At 43.1% G+C, this 20,315-nt stretch overlaps 1 protein-coding gene, 1 long non-coding RNA gene and 1 other non-coding gene across 3 annotated transcripts in view; 2 read left to right on the top strand and 1 right to left on the bottom strand.

Moving 5' to 3' along the window:
• Positions 1-5,057: 5,057 nt before the first annotated feature.
• Positions 5,058-6,292, bottom strand: LOC127683133 (uncharacterized). The gene is made up of 2 exons (XR_007977480.1): positions 6,218-6,292; positions 5,058-5,238 (listed from the first exon to the last, which is right to left on the bottom strand). It is a non-coding gene; the product is annotated as an uncharacterized LOC127683133 (long non-coding RNA).
• Khdc4 (KH domain containing 4, pre-mRNA splicing factor) overlaps positions 5,679-20,315 on the top strand; it is a 31,573-nt gene continuing 16,936 nt past the window's right edge. Inside the window, exons 1-7 of the mRNA XM_052180111.1 lie at positions 5,679-5,776; positions 6,224-6,449; positions 9,098-9,226; positions 9,547-9,626; positions 14,517-14,569; positions 14,870-15,033; positions 18,036-18,247. Coding sequence (XP_052036071.1) covers positions 5,739-5,776; positions 6,224-6,449; positions 9,098-9,226; positions 9,547-9,626; positions 14,517-14,569; positions 14,870-15,033; positions 18,036-18,247 — 902 coding nt within the window. The 5' untranslated portion in view covers positions 5,679-5,738. The remainder of the gene's footprint in view (positions 5,777-6,223; positions 6,450-9,097; positions 9,227-9,546; positions 9,627-14,516; positions 14,570-14,869; positions 15,034-18,035; positions 18,248-20,315) is intronic.
• LOC127683882 (small Cajal body-specific RNA 4) lies at positions 15,376-15,503 on the top strand. The gene has a single exon (XR_007977668.1). It is a non-coding gene; the product is annotated as a small Cajal body-specific RNA 4 (non-coding RNA).

The raw sequence follows: 20,315 nt of genomic DNA, 5'->3' as shown, positions 1-20,315 counted from the left end.
ACAACAATGAAGCTATTTCCACCAAGCTTTCCACAATGTCCAGTGTGGTGGTTGTATTTGGTTTTTTGTTTGTTTGTTTGTTTGTTTGTTTCTCTGTGTAGCCCTGGCTGTTCTGGAACTCACTCTGTAGACCAGCCTGGCCTCAAACTCAGAAATCTGCCTGCCTCTGCCGCTCTTTCTCTACAAGGAGCTTGGTAAAGCTTATTTTTAGAATTAGTTAGTAGTCTGTAGGACTACTAGCGTCAGGACAGAAAGCTTTATATACATAATAATCTTTCAGTTTTGAGATAATATTTATACCTTAAGTGAAGTTTTAGAGTCAAATGAAAATCAAAAGACTATGTGATTAGTGGCAACAGAATACTCCCTTTTGTTTTTCTCTGTCCCATGCCAGGTGACTCTTCTGATCTGAGACAGGGATTTGGGATTTTCCTTTAGCAAAGCAATCATTGGTTTAGAGGAGAGAGCCATGCTCCAACCCCAAAGTCAGCTTTAATTTTTATTTCAAACGGGACCACATACAGACCTTTTGCCACTTCTGTCTGTAGAGGGCAGCAGAGACAAGCACTTGGGAATCTGCCACAGGTAGACCAGCCACTTGGCAGGAAGAAGGGAGGCCGGCTTGGGCTGACCCGCCCCGGCTGACCCGCCCAGCTCCTCCCGGCTTAATTGGGTGGTCGTCTGGTGGGAGGGGCCTGACGCTGGGGGTCCCGGTTTATGAGCCTGGATTTCAGGGCGGTCAGTTCAACTTACTTTTTTCTTAGGACATTTTCTCCTGATAATCTGTCCTTTTTCCTTCAGAAGTTTCACATGTCCAGTGGCCTCGGTTTCCTTACTTGGATGTTTTTTACTCTCCTGAAAAGATAAACCCGAAAGCCGCCCCCACACTAACTGGGGTGGGGGTGGAGGTGCAATTCTTTTTCTGGCAGGTTATATTTTTCTTAGAGCAAAATGTCTTTTTTTGTTTTTTGTTGTTGTTGTTGTTGTTGTTTTTTCTGGCAACAGAAAAAGTATTATCTTTAAATTGAAATTTTAAAAATTCTTTTGAAAATTTGAAACTAAATATACCTTATTATGTGTGGATAAATATACCTATATTCCTCTATCTCTTTATGTATAAATTCAAGGTTTAAGTGTTTTCAGTCTGCCTTTTACAAGCAGCTTTTAATTTTAATCTACTGTAATTCTAAGGTGCCTGCCTGTGCCTCACTAGTGTTGGGAATAATGGTGTGAACCTTGGCCTGGTTATGGGTTCCTTATAATAGTGTTTCTCACAGAGTTGTCCTGGTTTAATCTGGCTCTCTATTTCCCTTATTTTTTAGTGTTAGTGGTAAACTTTCACGTTGTTTGAATGTGCAATCTGTTGTTCCTACTGATGCATTCTGAATTTGTTCCCTGGCAAATTTTAATATTTTAGTTATAATTAAACATGATCCCAATTTGTCCACTATTTCATTATTTTCTGGGAATTGAACTCAGGACCTCTGGAAGAGGTCCTGAGCACTCTTAACCGCTGAGCCACCTCTCCAGCCCTAGCATTTTCAATAGCCAAAGATTCTATTAATATTTGTTTGACTTCTGAATCTGACACAATTCTATTTATAGCTGAAGTCAATCTTTGCAAACAAAAAACAAAAAACAAAAAAAAGCCAAAAACCAAAAAAAAACATTGAATGCTTCTTTTGGGCCTTGTATAATTTTAGTTAATGATTCAGACCTCTTTCCTGATCCTTCAGTCTTGTCCCAAGTATTTAAAACTGTTAAATGACAAAGCGCCAAGGTGCGATCATCACATTCAAGCTGCCCATGGAACTCAGGATATTGACTGTCGCCTAGCAACTGATCTTGAGAAATACTGATACCTCTAGCCCTGTCTCCTTGCTCCAGGGCCCTGGCCTCCTCTGTCCGCCATGTTTGCCATCGTAGCTGAGGACCAGCTTTCAACATTGCTGTTGCCAAATCTTTCCAGTCTTGAGGATAACTGTTCTGAACTGCCCATGAATTTAATGTCTGCTTTTCAGAGCGTGCCTCTGCCTCCCAGAGTGCTGGGATTACAGGTGTGCGCCACCACCCGGCTTCTTTTTTTTTTTTTTTTTTTTAAGATATATTTATTTGTTATATGTAAGTACACTGCAGCTGTCTTCAGAAGAGGGCATCAATCTCATTACAGATGGCTGTGAGCCACCATGTGGTTGCTGGGATTTGAACTCAGAACCATCAGAAGAGCAGTCAGTGCTCTTAACTGCTGAGCCATCTCTACAGCGACAAGGTTGGTTTTCTAACAACCTTGAGCTGCACCCCTTCAGTTTCATCATGAGGTGGCACAGTAGGTTCTTGTCTGAATTGTTCTAAGTATTTTTACTTATTTTGATCTATAAGTCTTTCTAAAGCTTGTATCTCATCAATCTTCTTTTCATGTTTGACACAAACCCACTATGTCTCTTAAGGATGAAATGTGAATCACTGGACTGATAGTAACTATAGTCGGTATTATGTCAACCTCAAGTCATTTATCTTTACATTTTCTGCTTCAGTTTTCTTTTCTTTTTTCTTTTGGATTTTTTCCGAGACAGGGTTTCTCTGTATAGTCCTGGCTGTCCTGGAACTCACTCGGTAGACCAGGCCTCGAACTCAGAAATCTGCCTTCCAAGTGCTGGGACTAAAGATGTGTGCCACCACTGCCTAGCCATTTACTTCCCAAGAAATAGTGCACTTCAGTTTATTGGGCTAGAAATGTCTCCATGTCCTTCATGTACCAAGAATTAGTATCTGCTTAGAAATAAAATGGGTTTCTTTCTCAGAAAAGGCTGCTGGTAACAGCAGTGCTCACACATAATTCTAGTGCTTAGATGGTGGAGTCAGGAGGATCAGAAGTTTGAGATCAGCTTGGTTACAGAAGGTCTGGTTACAAAGCAACAACAGTAGCAATAACATACTACTGAACTGCTAAAAAGCTGGGCATGGTGGTACTTGCCTAGAATCCTAGCACTTGGAAAGATGTGGTAGGAGGGTCACAAGTTTAAAGCCAATTTAAGACAGGCAAGTGGCATGTGAAGTTGTGTTGTCTTTGTTCCACTGTTGGTGAGAATTTATGGATGTGACTTCTGACATTCCCAGGAAACACAATGTCAGAGCAAACTCCCCAATACTCCAGCTCTTAACAGCATTTCTACCCTTTTTCTTTGACAATGTTCTCTGCCCCATAGATGTTGGAGTGTTTGTAGATATATCCAGTCTGGGCTTCACAACGCTTCATTTTGATTGATTGTGGAGTTCTGTTATGGTCTCTGATTCAAAGCGTTTCCTTGATGTGGGGTGAGGACTACACTCTGGTAACAGGCTAAGTGTTTAATTGGTGTTAGGAATTATGCTGCTTTTTAGTAAAGTGACAGTAAAGTAGTAAAGTAGAGGAAATTCTAATTCAGCACATGGCTACTCTGGCAAGAGATCACATCTAAAAACCTTCTAGGTCTGTGTGATCCAGCTGGAATACAGACATACCTTTAATCCCAGGAGACAGAGCCGAGCAGAACTAAGAGTTCAAGGCCATCCTCATATAGAGCATGTTTGAGGTAAAGAAAAACTTAGGTCCATTAAAGAAAAGCTTTAAGCCCAGGACTCAGGAGACAGAAGCATTCTGATCTCAGAATTCTAGTTCAGTTCCATTCAGTCAGTTCATGGAATTCAGAGGCAGTTTTACCAGGAGAGTTTTACATAGTCAGACTGAAGAGAGAACAAGCTAGACCCAGGTAAAGACAACTGAATAGAGAATGAGAAGAAGTCAGAAGATTAGAATAGATTGCCAGAGTTAGTTTAAAGCCTCTCATAGCAACTCACAGAGAAGTAGAAAGAAACCAGTTTGAATCAGTCAGCTTGGAGAGAAGTTGAACCAGCTAGCCAGAGAGGCCAAGTGGTGGTGGTGCACGGCTTTAATCCCAGCACGTGGGAGGCAGAGGCAGGCAAATTTCTGAGTTCAAGGCCAGCCTGGTCTACAGAGTAAGTTCCAGGACAGCCAGAACTACACAGAGAAACCCTGTCTCAAAAAACCAACCAACCAACCAACCAACCAACCAACCAACCAGAGTTCAGAGAGAACTAGAAAGGGAGAACTTATTTACCAGTAAGTCTCACAGGCTAAAAACATGCTAGGCCTAGATAAGATTGTATGGAGGCTAAAAGTTTTCAGGACTAGGCTTAGGTTAGCAGATGGAGGCAGTGAGCCTCAGAGATGACAATTATAGCAGGTGAATAAAGATACTTAATTTTACAGTGAGCTGATGTCCTTTCACATAGTATCAGCAGGAATTTGGAGGGAGGGAAAGGGGAGGGGGAAGAGGAGAAAGAGGTAAAGGAAGAAGAAGGAAAGAGCATAGAGCCAAAGCCATTTTGCCATGCTGATTTAGTCAAACACATGACTAACTAGTCAAGCCTGGTGTTCTTCATGCAATTCTGTTTCCTCAGGACTTATTTACATTGTGTGGTGTTGGCAAATGAACTTTGGACTTAACTCTGCTTCTCACTCCATTTTCCTGCAATTCTTCCCCATGTCACAAAAGCTAAAGATTGTCTGGAGAGCTAGCCCTAAAAGATAAAGGGAGCACCTCATTCACACTAATGTGCTTGGTACCACAGAGCAGTGTCTTCATCCCTACCACCAATGTGTATTTATTTATTATATGCCCAGCCCATTATTTAGCTTTGAAGTGAATTTTATTCTATGAATTATGTTGGGATATAAGCATCTTTGTAAGCTAGCATTCTGGGTTGGTTTGTTTTCTGTTGGGAGAATACTTGCATAAACATTAAGGATCTGTTTCCAGATTCACCCAAAACTCCGTAGAATTCAAAGCTTTTCAGTATATTGAAGAGGCAGCCAAGTGTAAACACACAGCTCTCAGAGAAGGGGATCTCATAACTTTTGATTTTTAATCTTCACCGTGACAGTTCTTAGATCAGAGAGCAACTTTCCTTGTGTGCTCCAGGGATTGAACTTAGATCGTCGTGTTTGTCCACTAGTGCCTTTGTCTGCGGGGCCACCTCTCAGTCCCTAGCTTCGGTTGTTTTTTTTTTTTTTTTTTTTTTATTTATTTTTTTGCTTTGGCTGTTTAAAAGCCCCACCACGCTGATCAGTTTTCCAACTTTACTTGTTTCATAACAAGTTGTCCAAGTGCCTTCGATTTTGTCAAGGTCAATGTTTTCCTCGTGGCCACCTGAACAGTCGATTGGAGCTTCATATCCCTAAGGGAAAAAAAGAGAGAGAAAGAAAGAAAAGGAAGTTGTGCAATGACCTTGGGAAAGAAGCATTTCCTTTTTAATAAGCTGAATCGAGAAGTGTGCTGAAGTCGCAGGAAGAGTTCTTCTCTGCTACAGGATGCGACTCCGCGTGAGCAAACAGAACTCGGAGAAAGTCGGATTCATTTTCTGACTTAGGTGTCTTCCAGGCGACTAGCTGGCCCACAATAAAAATGGATTCTCCTATCCCGAAACTAGCCTCTAAATCAGGCGCAGCAACCATTTTTACTAAGGGCAAGGGAGGAGGAAGACGGAGAGTCGACAGGAACTCCCGGCACAGACACGCCAGACGCTTTAAATTACCGAGGGCCCAATCGGAATCAAGATTCCTCACCGGAACCGCCCTACCTCACGGCCGGAAGAGGCTGTGCGTCAGCGCGTTGGGGCGGAAGTGGCGGGAGGGCGGAGGTGGGTAGTTGGCGGGTGGTTGACTAGAGCCGGCCGCCATGTCCGCAGGGAGCGCGACACATCCTGCCGCTGGCGGGTAAGGGCTTCGCGGGCCAGGCGGGGGCAGCGAGCACGGGCCCGAGCAGGGAGGCCGGCGAGGCTGCGTGTGGGGTGGACAGGCCCTCAAGTGGGATGCGTCCGTACGCTGCGGCCGGGGTTCTGGAGAGAATGTTGAGCGGGCCTCGGGCGCCGGGAAAAAGGCCGGCCGCGGTGCGAGAGAGGAGGGGACGCGGAGTGTGTTTAGAAGGGCGAGCCAAGGAGAAGGCAACGCCAAGCCGGCCGGGCTGAGGCTCTGGGTGGAAGTGACTGGAAAAGTGTTTCGTGGGGGATCGAAAGATGTGGGACTGTGAGGAATGTAACTGAGTTCTAGATAGGAGATTCGGTCATGGAGAAGGAGCATGACAGGCGAAATGGGAGCGGAGTACTGCGGGAACGACACAAAGGAAGGCTTTAGGCCCCAGTATTTTCCTTTTCCTACCTGTAGGCGCCGCAGCAAATGGGATCAGCCGGCTCCAGCTCCGCTTCTCTTCCTGCCGCCGGCGGCCCCAGGTGGGGACGTCACCGGCAGCGGGGGAAGCCCCGGGGGTGCCGCCGCCGCCGCCGCCGCTCCTTCCGGGGCCTTGGATGCCGCCGCTGCCGTGGCTGCCAAGATCAACGCTATGCTCATGGCCAAGGGGAAGCTGAAACCATCTCAGAATGCGGCCGAGAAGGTATTCCGAGCGCTAGGCGCTCTGCTCTTTGGCAGTTTTCTTTTTTTTTTCCCTCTTCACCTTTCATTTGCGTAATCATTGGGGTTAATGAAGGTGAAAACGGTTAGAATGAAGATCACGTTTGGGAGTAGTTAGATGATGCCTTGTTAAATGTGTTCCTGCAAGGCAGTGGGCTTTGGCTTTTGTTTGAGACAGGGGCTCTCTGCGTAGCCTAGGCTGGCCTCCTTGCAGAGATACCGCTGTGTCAAAGCGCTCTGCCCCGTCTCACATCCTGAGGTCAGGCAGTTTTGGTGTAGTTAACCTTGTTTTGGTTTGTTTTTAAAGACAAGAACATGTAGTCTTGGCTGTCCTGGAACCGTGGTCTAGCCTTGAATTAATGGAGAGAGACCCTTCTTTGCCAAATATGACCCTGCCAAGTGCTAGGATTAAAGGCCTGCATCGCCACCACCTGGCTGCATCGCCACCATCTTGTCACTTTTATGAACTAGTTTTTGTGCTTAGAAACTTAATATTTTTATGGATATTTAAAGCAATATGTTTCTGATACATGAAGTTCTGGTAAATCAAATAAATGTTTTGAAAATACTCATTTGTATATGTGGGTCAAGCGTTACAGGATTTGGGGTTTGGCTATATGGGGGATCTAGGGATTGAACTGAGGTCATAGGGCTTGGCAGTAAGCACCTTTATGCCCTGAGCATCTGCTGACCCTCAGTGAGTGTTGGGATGACATACACAAGTGTTTGTCAGCAGGAAATGCCATTGCGATGGAGAATGTAGGAGGTCAGAGGGTAATCTTGGTGTCAGTCCTTCCGCCTGTTTGAGTCCAGGTCCCTGTTTTATGCTGTGTTTATATTAGGGGCATTGATGTGACAGATGCAAGATATCATGTTTGGCTTGATCCATGTGTTCTAGAAATTAAAACACACATCCTCATACTTTCTGTGGCCATCACTCAAAAGCTAAAATATTTTTTTAAAAAAATATGTCTTGTAGCTGGGCAGTGGTAGGATATGTCTTTAATCCTAGCACTCAGGAGTCAGAGGGAAGTGAATCTCTCCCTGTCTCCAAAAAAATAAACAAACAAAAAAAAAAAAACCAACAAAAAAGGTTGTCTCTCATTAGATCCAAAATAAGTATTTTAATGACTAAATAAAATTAAATGAGCTAAAAATGGGAAAATAAGTTGTGTTGTGATAGTTCTCAGGCAAGTTGAGAGTATTATTTGATTATTTTAGTCTATTCACAGTGTAATTAAATCTTCAAACTGAAGCTTTGCTTCACCCTTAAGTGTAACAAAATGTTAAGTTTGTAAAGAGTTGAAGTAGGGAGCAGTGGTGGCAGATGCCTTTAATCCTAGGATAGCCAGGGCTATACAGAGAAACCCTGTCATGAAAAACCAAACCAAACCAAAACAGCAACAACGAAAAAGAGTTGAGGTGCTAGAGAGATGGCTCAGCAGTTAGGAGCACTGACTGTTCTTCCTGAGGTCCTGAGTTCAATTCCCAGCAACCACATAGTGGCTTACAACCACAATAAGGGGATCTGATGCCCTCTTCTGGAGTGTCTGAAGAGAGCAACAGTGTATGCACACAAAATCTTAAAAAAAAAGAAAAGAAGAAAAAATTGCATAAATAAAGCTTCCTAGTGCTTGAATGAGGTGTATGGGTTGTTGTCTGTCATTTTAGTTTTACTCCATAGTCAACAAATTGATCTGTGAAGCATCATAACTCTAACCTTTATCTTCTTGTCTGTAGTTTCTATAATACCATAAAAACGTATTAGGTTGCTGGAGCATACTGGTTTTGTTTAGCTCTTCTTTTTTTTTTTTTTTTTTTTTTTTTGAGGCAGTCTAACCACAAAGTGCTCTCTGTCCTGAACTGTTATCAGGCTGACCTTGAACTTTCAGACCCTGTTCTGCCTCACACTCCCCCCCCCCCCCCTGTGTGCCTTCCATGCTTTAGCCTTCCCCAGTGCCAGGATAAAACTAATGGGAACTTTTAAACTTAAGTCTCTATCGTGTAATTTTATTATTATACCTATGGGTGTTTTTGCCAGCATGTATGTGCACCATATATATGTCTAGTGTTTGATTCCCTGAAGCTTGAAGGCGTCACAGATGATTGTGAGCTGTCATGTAGGTACTGGGAACTAAACCTAGGTCCCCTGGAAGAGCAGTGAGGGGATTCCCCCCACCCCCATTTTTTCTGAATATTCCTAGCTATTCATGAACTCTTTGTAGAGCAGGCTGGCCTCAAACTCAGAGATCTGCCTGCTTCTAACTCCCAAGTGCTGTGATTAAGGGTGTGCTCCACCATGCCTGGCTGACGTCCGTGGTCTTTTTTTTTTTTTTTCCCAGACAGGGTTTCTCTGTGTAGTCCTGGCTGTCCTGGAACTCACTCTGTAGACCAGGCTGGCCTCAAACTCAGAAATCCGCCTGCCTCTGCCTCCCAAGTGCTGGGATTAAAGGTGTGCACCATCACTACCCGGCTTATTTCTTTTTTATACCATTTGTGAAGACTGTCCAGATAAAAACATTTTGTTGATAGGCAAAGAAAAAATGGAAAATAGGTGGGGCTTGAGATAGCTATAAATCAGACAACTAAAGTCATTATAAAAGCTTTTAAATGTTTTTTTCTATTTTGTAGCTTCAGACCCCTGGCAAAAGCCTAACTAGCAATAAAAGCAAAGATGACCTGGTGGTGGCTGAAGTAGAGATCAATGATGTGCCTCTGACGTGTAGGAACTTGCTGACACGAGGACAGACACAAGATGAGGTGTGTGGGAATTGTGTACTTTGGGGAGGGTGGAAAGAGAATTCAGGAAGGTGCTTCTGAACACCAGGATTCCTGAGTGGGTTTGGGTTTACCTGCAGAGGACAATAAGAAACAGATGTGGGTGACTTCCCTCTCTGGGTTTGATACAATCAGAATTTTGGATAGAGGACAATTTATACTTGGTGAAATGAATGGGAGAAGTAGTCTTCAATTGTAATACCTTATACCACATATTTTAAATTTTTAAATTTCATAGTTATATGTGCTTGTGGTGCCTAAGTCTTGTGTACCTTTTAATAATAGAATGTGTCTTCTTTTAGATCAGTCGGCTTAGTGGGGCTGCTGTGTCAACTCGGGGACGGTTCATGACGACGGAGGAGAAGGCCAAAGTGGGACCTGGGTGTGTATCCTACCTATGGTTTCGGGACGGACAGGATGCCCATGTCTTGTTTGCTTTTGGTAACCTGTGTTAAGAGTGTTTGGTTAGTAACTTGAAGAGGAATGCTCTTAGACTTCATTTCACATTTTTTAAGAATAAAACACACTAAAGTTTATAATATGATTAACACTTAAACATTTTTCTGTGAGCTAGGGACATATCTGAGTCGCCAAAGTGCTTGTAATGAAAAGTATGAGGGCCTGAGTTTGAACATCCCAGTATGGAGATGTTGCAGCTTGTGTATATAATCTCAGGTCTGGAGAAACTGAAAGATTCCTAGGACTTGCTGGCCAGTTAGAATAGAATTATTAAGCTCCAGGTCTCAGTGAGAGAATTTGCCTTAAAAAACAAAACAAAACAAAACAAAACAATGGTCATTCTGGTCTAGAGATGGGTCAGTGGTTAAGAGTCCTTGCTGCTCTTGAAGATGACCTGATTTTGATGCCTAGTACCATGTGGTGATTACAGCTGTTTGTAACTCCAGTTATAGATGTTCATGGGCACCAGGTATGCATATGCTCTACAGACATGTAGATCGAAAAGTCTTTTTTTTTTTTTTATTCGATATAATTTATTTACATTTCAAATGATTTCCCCTTTTCTAGCCCCCCCCCCACTCCCCGAAAGTCCCGTAAGCCCCCTTCTCTTCCCCTGTCCTCCCTCCCACCCCTTCCCAGTTCCCCGTTCTGGTTTTGCCAAATACTGTTTCACTGAGTCTTTCCAGAACCAGTGACCACTCCTGCTTTCTTCTTGTATCTCATTTGATGTGTGGATAGATCGAAAAGTCTTATACACAATCTTTTTTAAACAATCTGGAGGTGTGACCACTGACATTCATTGTATCTTGTACATGGGGACAGAATCACACACACAGTCACATGTACTTGTCTCTCCTATAGAAATAGTCTTAAAGGGTCAGTTATGGTAATGAGCACCTTGTGCTTGAGAGGCAGAAGCAGGTAAATCTCTCTATGAAACCTAGTATAATGAGATCCAGGCCAGTCAGTGCTATCTAGTGAGACCTACAAAAGGGTTTGTACTCTGTTTTAGAACCTACTCCCATCTCCCATTGGAAACTGAACCTAGTGGTGTACAGGCTAACTAACCACAGGCTCAATCCACTGAGCTAAATTCCCAGACCTTTCACATTTATTTCTTGGCTCTGTTACAGTTACAGGCTGTAGTACCTACTTAATTTCAGTTTTATGTTTCCCTTCTATTAATTAGCATGTAAGATCTCTTTATACTGTCAGTTTTTAGGCAGTGTCTCTTGAAGCTCTGACTCCAACTTGATACACATCTGAATCTGACTTTGAACTCCTGATCTTTTTCAGGATCCATTTCAAAAGTGCTGGAAAGATAGGGAGGGGAGAAGGAGAGCATGTGTTAGTTTGTTAGTTAGTTAGCTAATTAGTTAGTTAATTAGTTAGTTCCTGCATGTAAGGAGGCCAAAGTTGACATTTAGTGTTTTCTGTTACCTACCTTCTTTTTGAGACACATGTTCTCACTGAATCTCCACGGCACCATTTTGATTAGACTGGCTGGCTTGTGAGCCCCCAGGAACTACACCCCCTGCAGCAGGGCTTGGCTTTCATGGTGTTTGCATTTAGTTCTTTATGTTTGTGTGACAGGCTTTGCCACTCTGAGTCATCTCACTAGCTCCCCACTCTCTTCTTTATGTGTGTAGGTGTGTAAATCCCTGTACAGGCATTTTTTAAAAAGATTTATTTATTATGTGTATATTATGAGTATACTGTCGCTGTCTTCAGCAGTACCAGAAGGCAGCATTGGATTCCATTACAGATGGTTGTATGGGAATTGAACTCAGGACCTCTGGAAGGGAAGACAGTACTCTTTTTTTGGTGGGGGAAGGGGTTGGTTTTTTGGATTTGTTTTTTTTTTTCCAGACAGGGTTTCTCTGTGTAGCCCTGGCTGTCCTGGAACTCACTCTGTAGACCAGGCTGGCCTCGAACTCAGAAATCCGCCTGCCTCTGCCTCCCAGAGTGCTGGGATTGCAGGCGTGCACCACCACCACCGCCCGGCAAGACAGTACTCTTAACTGTTGAGCCATCTCTCCAGTCCTAGAGTATCTTTCTTTATCTTATATCATATAGTGTCTCTCACGGGATTGGCCTGTCTCTCATCTCCCAACTCTGGAATCATAGCACAGGTACTCGTGCCCAGCTTTTTGTGGGTGCTGGGACTTTGAATTCCGCCTCACTTTCACTGCAAGCACTGCTGCCTACTGGACCATTTTACAATCTTAAGTATTTATGTATGTATGTATTTATTTATTTATTGGTTTTTCGAGACGGGGTTTCTCTGTGTAAGCTGGGCTGTACCTGTACTGGAACTCATTCTGGTTTTTCAAGACAAGGTTTCTCAATATAACCCTGGCTGTCCTGGAACTCACTCTGTAGACCAGGCTGCCCTCGAACTCAGAAATTTGCCTGCCTCTGCCTCCCGAGTGCTAGGATTACAGGCGTGCGCCACCCACCACCGTCCAGCTTATTTTGTATTTTTAATATATGTGTACTTATGTACCTGCTTGTCTGTTTGTGCTCAAAGTCCCCATGTGTGTAAGTCTCCACAGGGACCAGATAGGAGGGACCGATTCTCTGGAACCAGAGTTATAGGCAGTTTTGAGCAATCTGCTAAGATTGCTCGGAATTGAGTCTGGATCCTCTGCAACACCAGCAACTCTTAAGTGTTTGATTATTAATCCAGTCTCTTTTTTTGTTTGTTGTTTTGTTTGTTTGTCTTGGTTTTTGAGACAGTTTCTCTGTAGTCCTGGATATCCTTGAACTTTACTTTTCTTTTCTCTTCTTTTCTTTTCTTTTCTTTCTTTCAAGTTTTATTTATTATATGTAAGTACACTGTAGCTGTCTTCAGACACTCCCTAGGAGAGCGTAAGATCTCATTATGGATGGTTGTAAGCCACCATGTGGTTGCTGGGATTTGAATTTTCAGGACCTTTTGAAGAGGAGTCAGTGCTCTTAACCATTGGACCATCTCTCCAGACCAGAATTTAGCTTTGTAGACCAGGCTAGCCTTGTACTCAGGTCTGGTGCCTGCCTCTGCCTCTCAATCCTGGGACTAAAGGTATGGACTACCATGCGTAGCTCAGTCTCTTTTTTTATTTTCAGATATTGTTGCTGAGTTGCTGAGGCAGATATCAAACTTGTAGTCTCTTTTTTTATTTTCAGATATTGTTGCTGAGTTGCTGAGGCAGATATCAAACTTGTAGTCCTCCTGCCCCTTAGTAGTACCTGGGTTTAGAAGTGTATATTACAAAACGCAGCACCTTGAACAATTGGCCTTTAACAATGAGAAAGGCTATTTGTAGTCCGACATGTGAGAGGTGGAGACAAGAAGATTGTCATGAGTTTGAGGCTAGTCTTGGGTCTATAAGGAGACTCTGCCTCAAGAAACAAATAGCAAGAAAGTCAGAGTAGATTTCTAAAACTGGCCCTTATTTGTTTTGTTTGGGTGGGTTTGATAAGGGTCTCATATCTTAGTTTGGCTTTGATGACCATGATCCTACTGCCTCTACTTGCGGTTATAGGTAAATATGATTAGACCCAGGTCATGGAGTTCTGGGGATTGAACCGTGCTAGGGCCTCCAGCATACTAGGCCAGTGCTTTACCAGCTGAGTTCCATCCCTACTTCTTCAATCTGTTTTTAGAAATTAACTGACAGCTCCTGTTAAGTCTTTTTTTTTTTTTTTTTGTCTTTTGAGGCAGGGTTTCTCTGTGTAGTTCTGGCTGTCCTGGAACTTATTCTGTAGACCAGGCTGGCCTCAAACTCAGAAATCTGCCTCCCAAGTGCTGGGATTAAAGGTGTGTGGGGGGGGGGGCACTGCTCAGCTCTGGTTAAGTCTTGCAAAATAGAATTCATGATTTATCTAACTCTAAGTTTTGACCAGTTAGGAATCAGCCTTTTGTTTGTTTTCGAGAGGTTTCTCAGAGATCCTCCTTATGTCTGCCTTAAATCTGCTGGAATTAAAGGTGTATGCCACTACCACCACACAGCTCAGAAAGCAGCCTTTTTGTTTCCATGTGTGTGCGGATGGGCAGGAAGCCTAAGACAACTTTAGTTGTTGTTCCTCTGGAGCTGTGTCTTTGTTTTTAAATGTATTTATTTCATGAGTGTTTTGCCTTCATTGTTGTTATGTATAGAAGCTGAGAACCAGATTGAGGTTCTCTGCAGGAGCAGGGATTACTTGTAACAACCACCCTCTCTCCATCCCCAGTAGCCTCTGGTCTCCCCCTCCACCTTTTCTTTTTAGTTACATGATCTCACTACATAGTTTTAGCTGTCCTAGAACACAGTATGTAGACCAGGTTGGTTACAAAACGTGAGATACTAATGCCTTTGACCCGAGTGCTGGGATTTAAGTGTGTGTGCCACCATGCCTGGCTCTAGTAGCCTTTTTTTTTTTTTTTTTGTTTTGGGGGGGTGTGGTTTGGATTTGTTTTTTTTTGAGACAGGGTTTCTCTGCATAGCCCTGGCTGTCCTGGAACTCACTTGGTAGACCAGGCTGGCCTTGAACTCAGAAATCCGCCTGCCTCTGCCTCCCAGAGTGCTGGGATTACAGGCGTGCACCACTACCGCCCCGCTACCAGTAGACATTTTTAATGGCAGGTTCTCTGGGCCTCGGACTCAATAAGTGGGCCAAATTGGCTGAGCAGTGAGCCCAGGGAATTCTCCTTTCTCTACTTGCCCAGTACTAGGATTACATACCTGGCTTTTTAAAAATGGGCTTTAGGGAATCAAATTTAGGTCTTTTCTTTTACCAACTGGTCTTATTTCCTAGCTCTTGGATTAATCTTTCATGTTTCTTTTTACAGAGACCGGCCATTGTATCTTCATGTTCAGGGACAGACACGGGAGTTAGTAGACAGTAAGTAATTTTTGGCTTGTGTGACTTCTTGCAAAGCAAAGTACAAAACTGATATCACTTACTGTCCTTGATTAGCTGCTGTTAATGAACTTTATGGAGATGGGAGTTGCATATTTGTGAAATTTAAAAATAGAATTGAGGTTTATATAATGGTACAATTCATTCTTTGGTGTGGTTACTTTATTTATGGTGGTGCTAGATCTCAAACCTAGGGCCTCATGAATGTAATGTAATACTCTATTGACAGCTGTATCTCCAGCCCTTGTGTGGTATCTTACTGTCTGTGATTTTTTTCCCTAGGAGCTGTAAACCGAATCAAAGAAATAATCACCAATGGAGTGGTGAAGGCTGCTACAGGGACAAGTCCAACTTTTAATGGTGCAACAGTCACTGTCTATCACCAACCAGCGCCCATTGCTCAGTTATCACCTGCCATTACCCAGAAGCCTTCCTTCCAGTCAGGAGTAGGTTTTGGCAAGAGATTGTTAGTGCTATAAAAATGACTTTGCACAATAATACATAGGAAGCAAAACAATTCTGAAGTTCCAACCTGAGAATTACCTGCTTTTTAATTTTTATTTATTTGTATATATTTTCTTCAGGCAGGTTCTTTGTTCTGTAGTTATGATTATCTGGGATTTGGAATTAAGAGTGTTTGAGCTATGAGTATAATATTGTGGACCAATGTCATCTAAATAAACACCTTCATATTGATAGGATTTTAAAATGGAGGGAGTAGCTAGATTAAAATGCCTACAGATTGTATAGTGTGAAGACAGTCATAATTTGCATTTGAAAGCTTGGTAACTGGAGGATTAAGAAGGCTGAGTCTGATGAAGCAAGACTTTGCTGATACACTCCTCCTAGACAAAGGGGTGGAGAGAGCAGCCCTTACTGGAGAAAACCACAGGGCTCACTGTACTACCCAACATTTTACAGCACTCTTTGTTTTCATTTAATTTAGTATAAATTGAAGAGAAGTGGGTATGCTAAATCAACACTGTGTTCTGGATGTGTGGGTGTGTGTGTGGTTGTTTTGTTATTGTTGAAATATCTTGCAGATTAGAGTAATTATTTTGTAGGTAAGATAGGGACATGAACATGAAGAATTTTAGGTTTTGTGGTGCTGATTTGGTCCAGCAAAGCTTAGAATATGCCAGGCAAGTACTCTTCCCCTAAGTTCCATGAGTTCTTCTCATGTACCTCAGACTATCCTCAGTGATCTTGACTTCTGATGTTCCTTCCTCTACTTCATGAGTGCTAGAATATATGTATGTGCTACTGTGCTTGTTTTTTATGCAGTGCAGGGTCAAGCCCAGGGCTTCATGCATGTTGGGCTACCACTCTGCTGACTGATAAATCCCAAGCTCCACAAGTTTGAGTCTTGGATTTGGGGTTTTTTTTTGTTTGTTTGTTTGTTTTTTGTTTTTTGTTTGTTTGTTTTTGTTTTTTGGATTTGGGTTTTGTTTTTCTGAGACAGGGTTTCTCTGTATAACCCTGGCTATCCTGTAACTCACTCTGTAGACCAGGTTAGCCTCAACCTCAGAAATTCGCCTGCCTCTGCCTCCCAGAGTGCTGGGATCACAGGCGTGCGCCACCACTGTTTGGCAAGTTTGAGTCTTCATTACAGTATAAGACTTCATTTTGATGGGGTCTTAGAACAAGACCAGTATGCGGTGGCATGCCTTCAATCCCAGGACTTGGGGAATGAGGCATGTGGATCTCAGTTGTACTAAACGAGTTCCAGGATAGCCAGGAAACCACAATAGGGTCTTAGGGGCTCCTGGCTAGATTACTCTCTGTGTAGCAAAGAATGCCCAGAAACTTCTGATCCCCCTCTTGCACCTTACATGCCAGGAGTTAGCACCACATGCTGCCATGTCCTATTTCTATGGTGCTACGCAACACTCTACCAATTATGCTCCATGGGCATGGCAGAGGCCTCTTTGTTTGTTTGTTTGTTTGTTTCTTTTTTTTTCTTTTTTTCTTTTTTTTGAAACAGGGTTTCTCTGTATAGCCCTGGCTGTCCTGGAACTCACTCTGTAGACCAGGCTGGCCTCAAACTCAGAGATCCACCTGCCTCTGCCTCCCAAGTGCTGGGATTAAAGGCCTGCACCACTACTGCTTAGGCCTTTTTCTAATTAGCATTCTGTTGCTATGGAAAATATGACCAAAAGCAACTTGAGGAACAAAAGATAAATCTCAGCTCTCAGGTTATAACCCATCATGGATGGATGACAAGATAGATTGTTAAGCAGGAACTTGAAGTAGAAATCAGTGGAGGACTGCTGCTTGCTGGCTGTTCTCCATAGCTTGCTCAGCCGCCTCTCCCCGCCTGCCTGCCTTCTCCTTCCTTTTTTTTTTTTTTTTTTAAATCTAATGTGTTTGCTGGGATGGTTCCCATGTATCCTGAATCAGGTGCTTTCAGCACTGCTCCCCTCTGGAGGAGCATTTTGTCAGCTCTTCTTTCCCTTCTGTGGGCTGACAGGACTGTAGAGTAGCCAACACACAAGAACAGACTGCCCTTTGTGCATGGCTGAAAGCCACGGGGATTTCATAGCATCCTGGGTGTTTTATACCCATAAAGTAGGAATCAGTTCCTCTTCTGGAGAGAGATGAGAGAGGGCCTCCGTGAGAGGCATGATCTTTTTTTTTGGTTTTTGGTTTTTGGTTTTTTGGTTTTGGTTTTGTCGAGACAGGGTTTCTCTGTGTAGTCCTGGCTGTCCTGGAACTCACTCTGTAGACCAGGCTGGCCTCGAACTCAGAAATCCGCCTGCCTCTGCCTCCCAGAGTGCTGGGATTACAGGCGTGCGCCACCACCGCCCATCTGAGAGGCATGATCTTAAAAGGAGGTTGTCAACCCTGGGAAGCTCAGCCACCTGCCCCTACCGTCTCCTAGACGTCGTCTCACTGTGTAACCCTGGCTGTCTCACTATGTAGACAAGGCTGGTCTCAAAAATTGAGATCCACTCTACTTCTCTAGAGTTGGGGTTAAAGCTTGTGCCCACATTGGGCTCAGCTACTTTTTTTTTAAAACTCAGTCCGAGGCCCACATGCCTTGGTTTGGGTGGTCTTGACCAATTCACAATTAAGAAAATGTCTTACAGACACACCTATAAGCCAGTCTGATAGAGGCAGTTTTTAAAAGTGAAATTTCCTCTTGCTTGATAAGTTAACAATATTAGCACTTATAAGTCTACCCTTGCCCTACTTTTTAACCCTCCGTGGGTTGAGTCTAGTGGGTTGAGATTATAGGGCCAACCTAGGCTTTATAGTGGATTTCAGAACAGCTCACCTGTAGGAATACCAAGTCTCCAAAAACAAATCTTGGAAATTATGATAGGACGTTTTAGGAATCCGTGTGGAAGTGGTTCTAAGTGTATGGAGGGTTACGCTACTTTATAGAATGTTTTTCTACAAGGTTATTATTGTCTTTTACTAATCAAAGTACTCTGTTCTCTTACAGATGCATTATGTTCAAGATAAACTATTTGTGGGTCTAGAACATGCTGTGCCCACATTTAATGTTAAGGAGAAAGTAGAAGGTCCAGGCTGCTCTTATTTACAGCACATTCAAATTGAAACCGGTGCCAAAGTCTTCCTACGAGGCAAAGGCTCAGGCTGCATCGAGCCAGCATCAGGTCGAGAAGCTTTTGAACCCATGTATATTTATATCAGGTATGGATACAAGTAGAGGACACCCAAATCTTTCTCAGTAATTACAGGCTGGAATAGTTCGTTGAAAAAAAAAGTGAGAAAATATGTTAATAATGTGAAATCTGATGTGGTTAAAGGTGATCCTTGCATGCATGTATGCATGCATGCGGATGTGGGAACAAGAGGGTCAGGATTCCAGGGTCATTTGTAGCTGGTTTGCTAGTTTGTGGGTTTTTCTTATTTCTTCTCTTTATTCCCTCAGTTTCACCCCCTAACAGTAGAAAGGTGAGAAACACAGGGGGAGAGAGAGAGTTCTTTAAATCTAAAGGCTTCCCTTTTGTTTTTTTAACCATGGCTAGTAGCAAACCTTAACCAACTTCTCCCTAGAGGACCAGCAACCACTAACCCTTGCCTATCACTACTCTCGAATTTATATACCCTCCGAAAAGTTCTCAGAATTCCAAATGTCACAATTGCAGAAAATCTCTGCAAATGGCAAAAGCAAGCCTCTGCTAGAGCACGAGGCAAATTAGTCAGTCGTTGCAGACTGTTGAAAGAAGCCCCATATCCTCACACTTGGGACTTTTTTCTTAATATTTCTGTTTTTAAAGAATGTAAAATTCCAGAATTGTCACTATAGTTGTCCTTGTGTTCATAATGATTTTGAGACCTGCCTAGGTCTCTTGAGACCACCTGAAAAAATAACCCCAAAAACCTACATGAGGAATTAAGAAAGACTGGGAGGGTAACTTTATAATTAATTAATAAAAATAACTGAGTCATTGGAGCTGGGGAGATGGTTTCCCAGCAGTGAGTGTGTTCTGTTCTTTCAGAGGACGAGTTATATTTCCAGCACCCAAATGTCAGCATACCATTCTGTAACTCCAGACCCAGGGGATCCAACATCCACTTTTTGGGGCCATTTAACACATAGGTCTATAGAGGCAAAATACCTATATACATAAAGTACAAATAAGGGAAAAATATTTTAACAATGAAATTTTAAAAGCTGCATTAGAAGGGTTAGCTGTAGCTTTAGCATTCAAGTCTTTAGATTCTGTTAGTCTGTGATTATTAAGTGTGGTTCTAAGATTTGAATCTAGGGATTCATAGATGTTAGGCAAGCACTCCTGCTTTTTTTTTTTTTTTTTTTTTTTTTTTTTTTTTTTTTTGGTTTTTTGAGACAGGGTTTCTCTGTGTAGTCCTGGCTGTCCTGGAACTCACTCTGTAGACCAGGCTGGCCTTAAACTCAGAAATTTGCCTGCCTCTGTCTCCTAAGTGCTGGGATTAAAGGTGTGCGACACCACCACCTAGCGACCTTTTTTGTTGTTGTTGTTGATTTGTTTTGTTTTTGGAGACAGGGTTTCTCTGTATAGCCCTGGCTATCATGGAACTCACTCTGTAGATCAGGCTGGCCTCAAACTCAGAAATCGGCCTGCGTCTGCCTCCCAGAGTGCTGGGATTACAGGAGCTATCTGAGCTATGGCATAGATTTAAACCTGAGGTTACTGGATGATCCTTACTTGGCGGGGGAGGGGGCGATGGGCGTGGCAAGAGAGAATCTCTGGCTGGCCTCATTAACAGATCCACTTGCCTCTGTCTCCTGAGTGCTAGGATTAAAGGCATGTATCACTACACCTGGCTTAATGGTATTTTGTTTTAATTTTTTGCACAGGGTCTCATGTTAAACTATAGTGATCTTGAATTCATTGTGTAGTCCGGAGGGGAGTGACCTTGAATTTCTGATCTTGTTTCTACCCCCATGTGCTGAGATTACAAGTGACAGCAGAAGCCGGGCAGTGGTGGCGCATGCCTGTAATCCCAGCACTCTGGGAGGCAGAGGCAGGCGGATTTCTGAGTTCGAGGCCAGCCTGGTCTACAGAGTGAGTTCCAGGATAGCCAGGGCTATAAAGAGAAACCCTGTCTCCAAAAAACCAAATCCAAAAAAGAAAAAAAAAAAAAAAACAAGTGACATCAGAATTAGTTTCTCTCTGCTTCCTCTCTTTTTTGTTTATTTGTATGTGTTTAAATGTTGCCTCCACATATGTATGTATACTGTGTGTGTGCCTGGTGTAGGAAGAGGCCAGAA

This window comes from Apodemus sylvaticus, chromosome 4, assembly GCF_947179515.1.
Source record: "Apodemus sylvaticus chromosome 4, mApoSyl1.1, whole genome shotgun sequence".
Taxonomy (NCBI): Eukaryota; Metazoa; Chordata; class Mammalia; order Rodentia; family Muridae; genus Apodemus; species Apodemus sylvaticus.
Note: the sequence above shows the minus strand (reverse complement) of the source record. Positions and strands in the feature narration are given on the sequence as shown.